The sequence below is a fragment of the Arachis duranensis genome, chromosome 3 (genome assembly GCF_000817695.3).
Source record: "Arachis duranensis cultivar V14167 chromosome 3, aradu.V14167.gnm2.J7QH, whole genome shotgun sequence".
NCBI lineage: Eukaryota > Viridiplantae > Streptophyta > Magnoliopsida > Fabales > Fabaceae > Arachis > Arachis duranensis.
In genome coordinates, this window is record NC_029774.3 from 1,330,619 (window position 1) to 1,344,917 (window position 14,299).

The 14,299-nt window shown below is 26.0% G+C and overlaps 2 protein-coding genes across 2 annotated transcripts; one reads left to right on the forward strand and one right to left on the reverse strand.

The window, feature by feature from the left end:
- The first annotated feature begins 6,715 nt into the window (after positions 1 to 6,715).
- Positions 6,716 to 11,304, forward strand: LOC107476972 (cytokinin riboside 5'-monophosphate phosphoribohydrolase LOG1). Its single transcript, XM_016096929.3, has 7 exons — positions 6,716 to 6,984; positions 7,591 to 7,688; positions 7,818 to 7,848; positions 9,474 to 9,573; positions 10,011 to 10,081; positions 10,224 to 10,367; positions 11,016 to 11,304. The coding sequence occupies exons 1-7, from the start codon at positions 6,826 to 6,828 to the stop codon at positions 11,109 to 11,111; spliced, it is 699 nt and encodes a 232-aa protein (XP_015952415.1). The 5' UTR covers positions 6,716 to 6,825; the 3' UTR covers positions 11,112 to 11,304.
- A 76-nt stretch (positions 11,305 to 11,380) lies between these two features.
- LOC110278914 (uncharacterized) lies at positions 11,381 to 12,218 on the reverse strand. The gene is made up of 3 exons (XM_052259498.1): positions 12,005 to 12,218; positions 11,769 to 11,939; positions 11,381 to 11,665 (listed from the first exon to the last, which is right to left on the reverse strand). The coding sequence occupies exons 1-3, from the start codon at positions 12,077 to 12,079 to the stop codon at positions 11,516 to 11,518; spliced, it is 396 nt and encodes a 131-aa protein (XP_052115458.1). The 5' UTR covers positions 12,080 to 12,218; the 3' UTR covers positions 11,381 to 11,515.
- Positions 12,219 to 14,299: the final 2,081 nt, after the last annotated feature.

Sequence of the window (14,299 nt, forward strand, 5' to 3'; positions counted from 1 at the left end):
GAATTAATTCACCAATAAGCTTAGCAATCTGTGACAAAAGAATTACTGATGACCCAATAGATCAAATAATTGGAATTGTTCATGGAAATTTGGCAAACGTAAATGTTAAATTCAATGCCCATCTTGGATATGCTATATCTTTATCAACTGAAAATCTTGGAAGATCTATAAGTTTGGCTTATAAATTTCACAGAAAGAATTTAATGGAACAAGACGATGAACCATTTTCAATTACATATGCAATAAATTATGCTTTAACAAATAGCCATCATAGTATAATATTTAAAAACAGAGAAAGAATTTATGTTGATGAATTATTTCAGAAAATTGTAAAAACAGAAATACCAAAATATAAAGCTATTGAAAACCCAGTTCTTTTACTAAAAGAACCATCAGGAAAATTAGTTTCATCGAATTTTCAAATAAGAGAATCTAAAATTAATAGCCCTTTAAGTTTATCTAAGTTAAAGATTAAAGAAGAAAATTCTGAAATAAAAGAATTAACAAAAAAGGTCGAAAAATTAAATGAAACCCTAAACACTAAGTTATGACAATAAATAAAGAGAAAATATATGTAATCTATCAAGACAAGAAACAAGAGCTCTTTGAAAGAGAAAATCGGTTGAATTATTTACAGTTTTCTGAAATAAATCAAAGAGCATTTGAAGCTCTAAAAATAATCTATGACAAATTGAAAGGAGAAATTGAAGAGTTAGAAAAATTAATAGAATCTCTAGAAAATAGTGATGAATCGATGATAGAATTTGCAGAAATTCTAAGATAACTAATGAAATATACAAAAATTGAAAGACCAGAAAACAAAATAAAAAGAAAAAGGGAGAAAAAATTAAAAAATAAAATAAAGGAGTATAAAAGGGAATTAAATAATATTCAGTTCGAAATTAATGACCTTATAATAAAAAGGATAGAAATAAGAACAAATATAAACAAGTTGGAGCTAAACTTAAAAAATTTATAAATGTCTGAAACACCATATTATGATCTAAAAGAATTAAAGCTGTTAAAAGAAAAAATGGAGAATGAAATTGAAAAATTAAACAGACATTTAGAAACAGGAGAAAGTGTAGAAATAAAAGAAGTTATTGAGGATTTGAGAAGTTATAGACAAACAGATAAAAGATTTTATATACAATAATAAATGCAAAAAGGAATATTATAAACTAAAACAAGATTGAAAAGTTATAAACTGGTAAAAATGGTCAATACTTTCAAAGAAAAATTTGAAGAGCTAATAGAAATTTCGAAAAAGAAATTAAAAGAAAAAATCGAAATTAAAAATTTTGTATCAGAGCCAAGTTAACGATTAAGAGTAACACTTTTTCTTTAAGCAACACTTTTAGTGACACGCTTTCAGTTACCAAATGTCCACAATTAATTGGTAACCTTCTTTGTAGTCACCATAGGTACAATAAGATAATAGGTACCATAGAAGGTACCAACATAAAAATATATTATTATTATTACTTATGCAATCCATCATATTTGACTAATGATTTCTGTACCAACATCAAGCTTGGGTAGTTTTTGTTGCTTTAGTCAATTAATAATTAATTTTAGTTTGATGATGATGATGATGAGAAGTATATTTAAGAAACCTAGAACATTAAACTACGACCACTTTTCATTCAATGGACATGTTTATTTAATAAAAAAATGTTGTGATGCTTTCCCCCAACAAAGGATAAAGGTGAGATTTGATAGCTATTTGTCTACCCAACATATATATAATAATGCCAAACATCTTATCTCATGAGAGATGGCCACCATTATTAATCTCATCATTTGAGTCATTTCTAATTGATTTAATATAGTTTGACTGGTTTCTTACAAAGATAAGAAATTACGTACCTTCTAATAGTAAGAAGCTTCTTTTGTTTTATTTCCATCAAGAGCACATGCCATATATCAGTATGGTGTTTTTTTTTTTAAATAAAGTATATATATTTTTTTAATTGGACAAAAGTTTTAAAAATATTTTTTAATTTTATTTTGTTTTAATTTTGTCCTAAAAATTTTCGATTTGTATCAAATATACCACTTACAGCTAATTTTTCAAAAAATTTAAGACCAATTCAACAACAATTTCATAAGAACAATTCTCAACACAAGCAAATCAAGCATAATTTTCATGCATTATTGTTAGATTGGTCTTAAATTTTTTGAAAATTTAACCGTCGAAGGTATATTTGATACAAATAAAAAATTTTTGGGACAAAATTAAAACAAAATAAAATTTAAAGGTATTTTTTAAATATTTGTCAAACTTTAAGGACAAAAAGTATACTTTACCTTTAAAAAAAATTATATATCTATAAATATATAATTAAGTTGATGAGATAAAAAAATGAAAATTTATTTATCCAAATAAAAATATTGTCTTCTCACAATAAATTCTTAATTCTTTTTAAGAAAAATGCTAATTAAGAGGTCAATATTTGTTATCAATGTTAGCTAATATTTTGGATCAACTTTATTTTTATATTATTATAATTTAAAAATTTAAATTTAAAATTTAAAATTAATATAAAAAATTATTTTTATTTAAGTATTAACCAAAAATAATAAATTTTATTGGTCACATATATAACATTATATATATTGCTCTATTTTAGACTTAAAAATAACTATTCCGATATAGTTTACTACATTATTTTTAGAATATAGTTTATTTTTATGTATGGGAAAATTCTCTTAAAAAATACATATATGAAGGGACATTATAATTAATTAATAATCTAAAAAATGTTACAAGAATATTATGTTAAAATTGTTTAAATTAATTATTATATTCTTGTGATTGCTGGACCAAACATTATTCAATTATAAATATGGGAAACGCTATCTTATATAAAAAAATTATTAATATATGCGGTAAATATTCAAGAAATAAAGATAAATAAATTAAAGAACAATAGGATAATGAGGCCATCACCCTTTTTCCTTTCAACACCCATAACATTTTTGTTTCTCTCAATTAATTTTGAAACAAACCAATTTTAGGCCAAGGTCTAATACTTTTATTGATGTTAGGGATGGTCCCATACGTGCAATAAAGACTATAGGAATGTGACCACAACCCATAATTTTCTCACAAAAATGATTGCTGGGTGAGAGAAGTTAACTAAGTCTTCTCATAAAATAGCTTCTTTTATAGAAAAATTTTCAAGTGTATTAGTACATTGGTGTTTTAGTTATTTTTAATCGTAAATTTTAATTATAAAAAATATATATAATATATAATTAAGATCAATAAATAAAAATTATTGAAATATCGATATATCGGTATACTTAAAAAAATTTTTCTTTTATAATTAAAGTGCGATTGTGGTGAATAATTTTTTTTGTTCTTTTTTATTTGTTTTATATATATTAATTTTTTTTACAATAATAAATATCAAACTCTAAATTTTTAATAGTAAAAACTCTGATATTATATTATAAAATTTTGTTATCGAAAAAAATTAAATTTATAAAACAAGACACATAATGGATTATATATATTCCCCGCATCTAATAAAAAACATCACTCTTCATTGATCAATATACTAACACATGTATTTAATTTTACCCAAGTTTTTCATATTTATATATTATTATTACTATTAATTTAGAGTAGCTAGCTAGGGATCTTGATTCATTTTCAGCTAAACATATAAGCCAAGAGGAAATTAGGGTTCTTTCATATCGAAATGAACAACAAATAAAGATATCAATGGTAGGAATGCACATGATGAGTAAATTAAAAAAAAAGTTGGAAATTCAGGTGCAGTCTATTTCACGTGAAGTTGATACTTAAGAATCGTTAGATGATTTGACTGATTTGACTAATTTTTCATCTAACGGTTCTCAGATATCAACTTCATGTTAAGTCGAATTCATTTGAGTTTTTACCTTAAAAAAATGATTAGGGTAGATTTTTAGGCTTTGAAAAAGAAAATTTTTAATCAAGGTACTCTTTTTTAATTTTTAAATTTATCTAAAAAAATTTAAATTAATAAATAAAAATACACGAATCTAACCCTTTTTTTATTTATTGTTTTTGATGCAGGGGCCTTTAAGAGAGTCGGAGAGGAAGAATGATTGGATTTGGTGAGTGGAGATGTTTTGTTGGATATAAAAAATGAATCCAATGTGATAAAGTTGGACATGTTTTGTTTGAAAGTCAACCCATATGATATGAAGATTCCAACACTACTCACACACAATAATAGAAATGGCAGAGTCAAAGCAAGAACCATGTGCTTTCATTTGCTAAAGGGTTTCCTTCATGACATTATTAATTGCTAATAAATAATAATACATAGAATAAATATCTATTTATACTCGTGAAAGATAAAAATATTAACATATATATCCATATTAAATCGAAATTAAATTTATACCACGTAAAATATTTTTTGTGTAATAAAAGTATTTTATCTTTAGAAGGTTGGAGTGTTACGTAAGACATGTCATATAAAGAGCATCTTACGTGGGTACAAATTTAGTTTCGATGAACATATGTCAGTGTTTTCATTTTTTATGAATACAAATGGTCATTTATTCAAATATACATATATTGGTTCATTATTACTTTTTAATTACAATGATGCATATTTAAAATTAATTATATTTATGAACAGTTCTGTAAATATATATTTGATAAATTAAAAAATATGTTTTTTACTTTGCATAATAGAATAATTTTGTTCATATACATTTTTTTTAAAGTACATTTTTCTCTCAACCTGAATTTAGATTTCAACAAAAAGAAAAAAAAAATGGGTTCCACGAGATCATCACAAAAATTCTTTATATTATTATACCCTATAAAAAAATTAGGTTTAATTATTCTTTTAGTCTCTATATAGTTTTACTAAATTTGTAATAAAATTTTTATATTTTTTAATTAAATTTTTATACTATTTTTAATTTTATAATTAATATAATATTTTTTTTAAAAAATATGTGATCAAATATTTAATTAAATTTTTAATTGTGAATACATTTAATTTATAAAAAAAATATTCAGTTAATTCTAATATTTAAAAATTAAAATAATATAAAATTTTAATTATAAATTTAATAAAATTGTAGTAATCAATGTAATAATTAAACTCAAATTCTAGTAGGTCCAAATTTGTAAGACTTTCAACTAGTTTTTGTATGTGGTCTTAATTACTAGTATTGAAAACCATATTAACAGTTTAAAATAACTGCAATAAGAGAAAAATAATAATTTTAAATAAGAAAACAGGTCCCAACTCTATGATCAATGTATATTATGTCTGAATTCCCATGTGGGTGTCAAAAAGGACTATATAGTATATATGACTACACCTAAAATCTCAGATTTTAGTATTTTACGCTTACCGTTTTAGTGTGTTCTAGTTACTTTCTTTACCTTCTAAAAAGATATTCATAATTTAATTCATAGAACAACAATAAAAGGACAAAATGTTTTGGGTGCGTGTATATGTTACTATGTACTCACTTGATTGAGATTATTAGCTTAGATAAAAAATTTGCTTTTGGATAATCTCAAATCTATTCTTGAATTTTATTTATAATTAACGTATTGATTTAAATATCTAAATAATAATAATCAATAATACAATTGAAGTTTTACACTAGTATTAGAGATATAATTATATTTAATATTTTTTTTATTAATTTAAATTTTTAAAAAAATAATATCATAATATAATATTAAAATTCTTATGACTTCATAAGATAAATAAAAAAGAAAAAAAATTATACAAAAAATTTACACAAATACAGAAAAAACTTGAATCCATTATAATCTTTCAATTTTATTTTATTTTATTATTTTTTTTACGGTATCCCCTCAACCCGATAAGTCAAGAATTAATTTGTCGCGGATCTAAGCTCTATTTAAGGGTCTGCTACTAGCCAATAAGTTGCTGCATACACAAGGTGTGGTTCAAATTCCCGACACCTCCTATTTAAACGAACGAGTGAACTGACTACTCGACCAACCAAAGTTAGTTATAATCTTTCAATTTATTAATAAACATATAATCTTAACTAACATCACATTTATTATTATTATTATTATTATGTATATAAATTTAACTAATAAAAAATAAACTAATAAATATGTTGAGAGAGAGAGAGAGATCACAGGACAGCATTCATCTTTGTGTTCCCAATTCAACAAAAACGCATAATAATGATGTTATTGTCATCTTGAAATACATAGGACCACGGAAACTAGTGCCTTTTTTATCATTATTTTTTTAAAAAAAATATAGGTAGATAATAAAAATATTAAACAATGTGAATAATAAATATATTAGATATTTATTTTATTAGGTGTATAGATAGTTATTTTAATATTAAAATTTAGATAGTTAATTTAGAGATATAATGTATTTTTATTTGATTAATGATTGTTCGTGTTGTTCAAGATAGTCATTGTTTACCTGTCACTCCTTTTTATTAAATTGTATTAATTTCTTTTTATGGTATAGGGGACCATAGTCCATAGGTAAAGTAAAAAACAAACACACGTTTATGTATGGATCAAATGCTTCTTCTCTTTCTCTTCTCTCTACACACAACCCTATTCTGTTGATGACTCATCATCATCGTTTCATAATGATGTGATTAACACATAATTAATATGGTTTATGTTATGTTATGTTCCACAATAGGATACACCCCTTATATTACATACCCTTCTTACATATATGTATATATATATATATGAAATGAAACACTAGTACTACTACTATTACTTCAACATATAGTATATATATTATAATATATGCAAAGTAAGAAGGCAAAAGGATCAAGTGTGAGATGATGGAGAGAGAAGAAAAAGAAGAACAAGAACAACAACTAGAAGAAGAAGAAGAAGAAGAATCATCAAGGTTCAAGAGGGTATGTGTGTTTTGTGGTAGTAGCCCTGGGAACAAGAGTAGCTATAAGGATGCTGCTATTGACCTTGGCAAAGAACTGGTAATTAAATTAATTAAATAAATTTTTTTATTGTAACTCACCATCTTTAATTTAATTTCTTTCTGCTTACCACACTACTATAGTAGTGTTTCAAACTAAACGTGTTTCTCACTATTCTTTAATTTCAAAAATGAAAAAGTTTAGCCAGCAACTTTATTAAATTCTAGCCAGCATATAACTAACAAAGAAAAATAAATCACTAGATAAAATCTTACACCAATCTCACACCATTAAAATCATCATTAATATCTATTTAATAATTACAAATCACAAAAATTATTGGTCCCTAACACTCTTCTACTCTTTTCTTGGAAATTGAATATTTACATGCAATATTTCAGAAGTGTTANAATTATATTTATAATAATTTGAAGCATTACAAACTTCAAATTCCTGTATTTGCATATCCATTAGTACTGCATGCTCTGTACGAACTCATCATGTGTTTCACACCTTCATAAAATTATAGTGTAGCGTAGTTGATAGAGGAGAATATAGAAAGTGTGAAAGGCTATTATAATATAGTTAATATATTCTTATTATATACATATATAAATATTAATTATTCACCAGCTTTCTGGGTTCTGTTTGGTTATCTTAAAAAAGGTGTCAAGAAATATTGATTTGGTTTATGGAGGAGGCAGCATTGGCTTGATGGGATTGGTTTCTCAGGCTGTTTATGATGGAGGTCGCCATGTTATTGGGTAAGAATTATTTCTTTATTTTTTTTAATTTATTATAAATTTTCATTAGGGTTATGTATATATGTTGAATATATGTTGTTATAATAATATGAATTAATTTTTTTTTTGTCATGATATTGTCTTCTGTAGAGTTATTCCCAAGACACTCATGCCAAGAGAGGTAATGTTAAAGAGTGTTTTGGATTCATATTTCATCAAATCATCATTGCAAGTAAAAAAAATAAAATATACTTTTTATTCTTGAAATTTGATAAAAATTTTAAAAAATTTCTAAATTTTATTTTGTTTTAATTTTGTTCAAAAAATTTTTGATTTGCATCAAATATATTTTTGACGGCTAAATTTTCAAAAAATTTAAGACCAATATAATAATAATGTATAAAAATTATGCTTGATTTATTTGTATTAAAAGTTGTTTTTATAAAATTGTTGTTGAATTAGTCTTTAATTTTTTGAAAAATTAACTACCAAAAATATATTTGATGCAAATAAAAATTTTTTAAGATAAAATTAAAATAAAATAAAATTTAAGAACATTTTTTAAATTTTTACCAAATTTTAAGGACAAAAAAATATAACTTCCCCTGTAAAAAACAAACAAACCAAGAGACAGAGAGAACTATCTCACTTATTTCACTTTTCCTTTCTCTACCACAATATTAATTTTTTATTATCATTTTCCCAACTATGTTGGTTCCTCTTTTCAATTCCAACCTCACTTTTGTTATCCCCGTTTGTCTATGGATTTTGCACTTTGTCCCTTTTATCTAGTTTATTATTATTTTTATTTATTTATTTTCCCATGTATTTTCAAGTAGGATTTTGGTGTAAGATTGTAAAATAGGTTAAATTTGTCGAACTAGTTCGTATAATACATCGGACTGATCATAAACGAACTAAACCTAAATATTAAAACCTACAGAAAAAAAATTCAACCTATATAATCTATAAATTTAGACAAATCGGACTGACGTATTTGATAACCCTAAATTAGTATTTAATTTATAGCATTTTATTTTCACATTTTAAAGGACCTCTTTATACTTTATAGACTTAACAATCAATACACCTGGCAATCAGGGGTCATTTCCCTTCTGAACAATTTTGTCCCTTCTTCCCATCTTCCATATACCCTTCTTTTGATTCTCTTTTATGCCTATGCCTTGTTTTATTTGATCCACCATATCCTTATCATCATCCATATAATATTTATTGATAAATGTTTTTTTTAATATAGATAAAATAAAAATGTTATATATTTCAGTTATAATTTAGTGTTTATGCACCTCTATTGTAATAAAAACAATTACCAATTGGGGTCTTCTTGTTCTTTTATTTCTTTTCCCAAGAAAAAACAATGATTTTGTTGTTATGTATATGATTTCCAATTGAACCCACTTTCTGGACCACTCATCATTACTCATCCACCATTCCTATCCATGCATTCTTGCAAATGCTCATTCTCACACATGCCACAAATTCTTGGTACAATCATCCAAAAAAAGAAAAAATACAAAATAAAAGTTGTGTTATAGGTTGCATTCATAATATGACATCTCATCCATTAAATTTAGGGTAAATTACATCATATATTTACATTAGTTTTCTAAATTTTATGTTACATGATGATATTTGTTATGTATAAGTTTGAATAAATAATTAAATTAGTGAACATAAATTTGTATACTGTAGCCTTTTATTTCTCCAACATGCTAAAAAGCTCTTTCCAAGAATTTCAGTAATAATTTGGGTTCACTTAGTTGATATATTTTTTTCTCCCTCAAGATTACTGGAGAGACAGTGGGGGAAGTAAAAGCAGTGGCAGGCATGCATCAAAGAAAGGCAGAGATGGCTAAGCATTCTGATGCCTTCATTGCTCTACCAGGTTGATACGAATTCGACTGCTGAACGATCAATTCACTAGTTTGTTTAAATAAATATTGAGAGTTAAAATTTTATTTTATATATGTAAAATTTATTGATTAATAATAAAATTTTAAATAGAGTTCATAGATATATATGTTAAGAAAAAAATATGACACTCAAGATTATATATTATTTACTCATTTATTGGATAAAAATTGAAATATTATATAATTATACCGCATCATGACATAAATAAAAGAAAAGGAAAATGGGCCATATCCATCTTATACAGGCCCAAGTAAAGAAAAAAACTAGGGCCCAAGACCAAAAAGAGTTTTGACTTTGAAAAATAATTCATATGTTTTTGTTGTATTAAATAAACCACTAACTTTAAAAAAAAAAAAAACGCACCAACTTCAAACTCGGAATTTAATATTTGTTTTTATGTGCATGAAGGTGGCTATGGAACTCTTGAGGAGCTTCTTGAGGTCATAACCTGGGCTCAGCTGGGAATCCATGACAAACCAGTAAGAACTAAATGAAACCTTTAAATTAAAGAATTATTGTACTTGTTTAATGTATCCCTAGCTTATTATTTTTATTTATATATTACTTGTTTTATTGAGGAAAAATATAATAAATTTTGTCACATTATTTTATTATTGCAAGGTGGGGTTACTGAATGTAGATGGATACTACAATTCGTTATTGTCTTTCATTGACAAAGCTGTGGAAGAAGGCTTCATTAGCCCTAAAGCTCGCCACATAATTGTATCTGCCCCTTCACCAAAAGAACTTGTCAAAAAGATGGAGGTTAGTTATATATTAATATATAATATAAATTGTCTTCGAGCAAATTATTTGTCATAAAAATTTAAATTAATATAAAAAATATATATGAATAATTATATTCTTAACGCATTTTTTTATAGAAGATTTTTTTTTCTTTATATAGATGTTTTTCTTTTGTTATTTATCTTATACTGAAATTTCTTTCTTTTCAAAATATATATAACGATGTCAAATTCTAATTTTAAAGTCATAAAAATTTTGATATCATTTCATAAAATTTATTAAATTACTAATGAGCAATGCTAGGGGCCAGCAATTTTTGTGATTGTTAGCCATCAATTAGCCATCAATGATGATTTGATGGTGTGAGATTGGTGTGAGATTTCATCCAATGGTTCACCTTCCTCTGCTGGTTATATGCTGGCCAAAATTCAAGAAAACTGCTGGTCCCCTAGACTTTTCCATTACTAATTCCAAAAGTTTTAAGTCGATAAAAAAGAGATACACAAATAATTATATTTTTAATATATATATAATTAAAAAATCGTTTTTTTTTAAAAAAAAATAGAATCTTCTAAATTTCTACTTCATACATGCATGATTGGCCTCAAATTAACTTGCAATTAATATATAAGATAAGATTTGGTGACACGATGATCATAATTGTAGGAATATTCCCCACAACATGAAAGAGTTGCATCTAAGTTAAGCTGGGAAGCTGAGCAAGTAGGATCATACACCTCAAATTGTGACATCTCAAGGTGATTAATTAGATGATGATGATGCAAGAAGTGGTAGACAGTGTTGTTAGTGTAATTAATTAATGGCTTAAAGCTAAGTGAAACTATTAATTATTGTTGTTGTTATGACAAATTTTCCCAAGACAGGATCCTATCCTTTAATTTGCATTTTTTCTTGGTGATTAGTGTAAGTGTTACAAAACTGACTGCAATCTTAATTATTTGAATTCTGTTTTTTTTTTTCAGTTTCTATTTTGGAAACTCCATTTTAGTTTGCAATTCATTATTATTATTGCTATCTATCCATTTGAAAACTCAACCTAAATTATAAACGCAAATGTTTATCTATCCGTGTAGATTCCAAATTCCATCTACATAATGCAGTTTATTACATGGTATATAATATTTGAATCCACACAGCATCTATTGTTATCTTGACGAAGTTCTTCTTGGGGCTTCCTCATCAAATAGACCGAGGTGAATCAGTTCTGATCGTAGTTTCTTCACATTTAATGCAAGGTCTGCTTCTCGACCAGGAGGGTAGAGAATTTCATCTTTCCCTTTCTCAGAAATCTCAGACTCCACCGATGCAGTAAAGTAAGATTAGGTTATATGTTAGGGCTATTCAATTGACAGCACCGTAATCAAATTGAAAGAAAAACTATTCATCGTATAAGCTTACCTTATTTGGAGTGTTGTTGGAATGGCCTTCAAAGACTCCTCCTTGTTTCTGCGCACGTACTGGTTTTGGAAAGCAGGTAATGTTGGGCCCCCTTCTTCTTTCTGCTCTCTCATAAAGTAGCCGAATCTCCTCTTTTTCTTTCTCAGAAATCTCAGACTCCACCGTTGCCATCTTCAATTCACACAGCACCATAATCAAATTGAAACAAAAAATAATTATTCATCGTAGAAGCTTACCTTATTAATCATGCGGGAGTCCGGGTCGTCTTCAGTATTCACGAGACGTAGCGCATTGTCTTCCTCCGATGCCATTTTGATGAGAGTAAAGCTAGCTTTCTTTCTTTTTTTTTTTAAATTATAGTAGAGCTAGGTTAACAAATGCCACCGGCAATATAAAGAATGGATTTTTGGGCTTTTGGGCTCGTATCCTGTGCTCATTTTTCTATTCTTTGTTACTCTCTTATAGTCATAAATTTTTTGAGAAGATGTTATTTTTATCTTTAAAAAAGATATTTTCTATAATATAAAAAATAAACAAATATTTCACAATCAAAAAAGATTATTTAAAATTTATTGGTTCATTAGTTCAATCTAGATCATCAATTAAACTTATTGACTTAGTTTTATCGTAAATAAAAAATATAAAATAATAAAAAAATTATAAATAATCAAATTTTAACAAATTAAAATTAAATGAGTTTAAAATTAAAATAATATCTAATAAAATTATTGCACATTTTTACTATATAATTAATAATTAGTATATAAATTAATCAAAAATGGCATATAAATCAACAAAAAAAATTTGATTTTGAACAATATTTTTTTATCAATTTTAGGATTTTTACTAAAATTCTTACTGTTATAAAATTTTAAATTTTTTTTATATTAAAAAATTCATACCTTGCATGGCAAAAAAATAGTTCTCTTTCTAATGCCCAACCTAAAAGTAGCAAAATTTTTACACCAAAACTCAAACATAAATAAATTATAACCAACAATAGGTAACAAAAGAACACCAACACACACCCTCAATGGTTCTTAGTTAAAAGTAGTAACATATGCAAAGTGATCATTCAATGATATTGAAGAAAAACAATTAATAACGAAAAAGAGAAAAATAGTTGCTACAGCTGGAGGAGAAGGGTAATTAAGAGTCGCAGAGTAAGAAATAGTACCTAAGTCAGCATTTATTTTTGATATATATATTCATTAAAATATAAATACAGGAGTACATGAGAGTACATATATAATGTTTGTCTCTTTAAAATACTGAGACACAAATTTTCAACTTAAAACATTAATTTTTTTATAATTTTTTATCCTGTTTAACTTATCAAACACACTATAAAATTAGTATATTCTTATATCTATGTATTCTTGTGTATTTATGTATGTCTTTATTTATGTTGAGACAACAACCAAACATAGTGTAAGTAAGTTTTCCTTCTTCTAATATAACCCAAAAAAAAGTGCTCAATAATTTATCATAAACAAATTAAAGTTATTCACAAAATACTAAAATAAAATATAAAAAAGTGCTTAAACACACATCTTGACCGTTTGGATGAATCACTCAACACAAGTCAATATTTCATCGTTGCATCACTTCTAGTCACTCATTCCCTCCTTTCTTTCACCTTCTTCTACTAATGGAGTCTTCTCCTCTCAAAAAGAATGTTCTTTCTTGAAACTTTATATTATTTATAGCGTCTTTCTTAATTGTCTCAGTTACTATTTTCATTCATTTTATAATCACCATTACCACCACCATCACCACGACCACTAAAGATGACTTCTCAATTCCTATCATTAAAATCTGTGATACTGTGATACGTGCTTGAACAATCGTTCGCCACTAGTATCACTAAAATTTGTGATATCATTGCAACATTCACCATAGGAAATGATGTTCAACGTTCCAAAATACAAGTTATGGTTGACACTGCAAGTGAAATTCTGTGTAGTCTCGCTAAATTCCCAAAAGGTAGGAACTTGCCGCAAATTTTGTACTTCTACAAGCGAGTACCGCAGGTTTCAAGAAGAGTACGAGAGGAGCTTAATTATCGAAAATTTGTTTGTCAGTGATAAGATTCTAACTATAATACTAGGTGGTACTCTTTTGAATTTCAGATAATTCATCATTGATTGTAACTATCAAACTGTAGACGATTATAACACCAAAAGTATAATTAGTTTGATACGAGGTCTCCTCTCTTTCATCCAACAATTTAGTATAGTAAAATTCTCACTCTGTATTTTCAATCAGAGAAAAATGGTGCCTTAAAATTTGGTTCCATGCTATTATAGAGGAGAAATCCATGACACATCTTACCAAGGTCTCACAATGATATCCATTTTATTACATTGGTGTGAGGAGTATTACTAAGTAGTTAGTATTTGACCTTCTTAATTAGATATATTTTTAGGTACTCTTAAGTACTCTAATGTATATAGCTTATTAGAATCAATTTATTAGAATTTGGATATTTGGTACTTTATGTAATGAGTAAAATATATATATATATATAT

Bases quoted from the DNA above. Each gene is read 5' to 3' on its own strand.
- LOC110278914 (XM_052259498.1), bottom strand. From the start codon at position 12,079: ATGGCATCGGAGGAAGACAATGCGCTACGTCTCGTGAATACTGAAGAC. The intron at 11,940-12,004 runs GTAAGCTTCTAC...TGTGAATTGAAG, and splicing joins ACTCCCGCATGATTAATAAG to ATGGCAACGGTGGAGTCTGA. The intron at 11,666-11,768 runs GTAAGCTTATAC...GCATCGGTGGAG, and splicing joins CCAACAACACTCCAAATAAG to TCTGAGATTTCTGAGAAAGG.
- LOC107476972 (XM_016096929.3), top strand. From the start codon at position 6,826: ATGATGGAGAGAGAAGAAAAAGAAGAACAAGAACAACAACTAGAAGAA. The intron at 7,689-7,817 runs GTAAGAATTATT...TGTCTTCTGTAG, and splicing joins GGAGGTCGCCATGTTATTGG to AGTTATTCCCAAGACACTCA. The intron at 10,368-11,015 runs GTTAGTTATATA...TCATAATTGTAG, and splicing joins AACTTGTCAAAAAGATGGAG to GAATATTCCCCACAACATGA.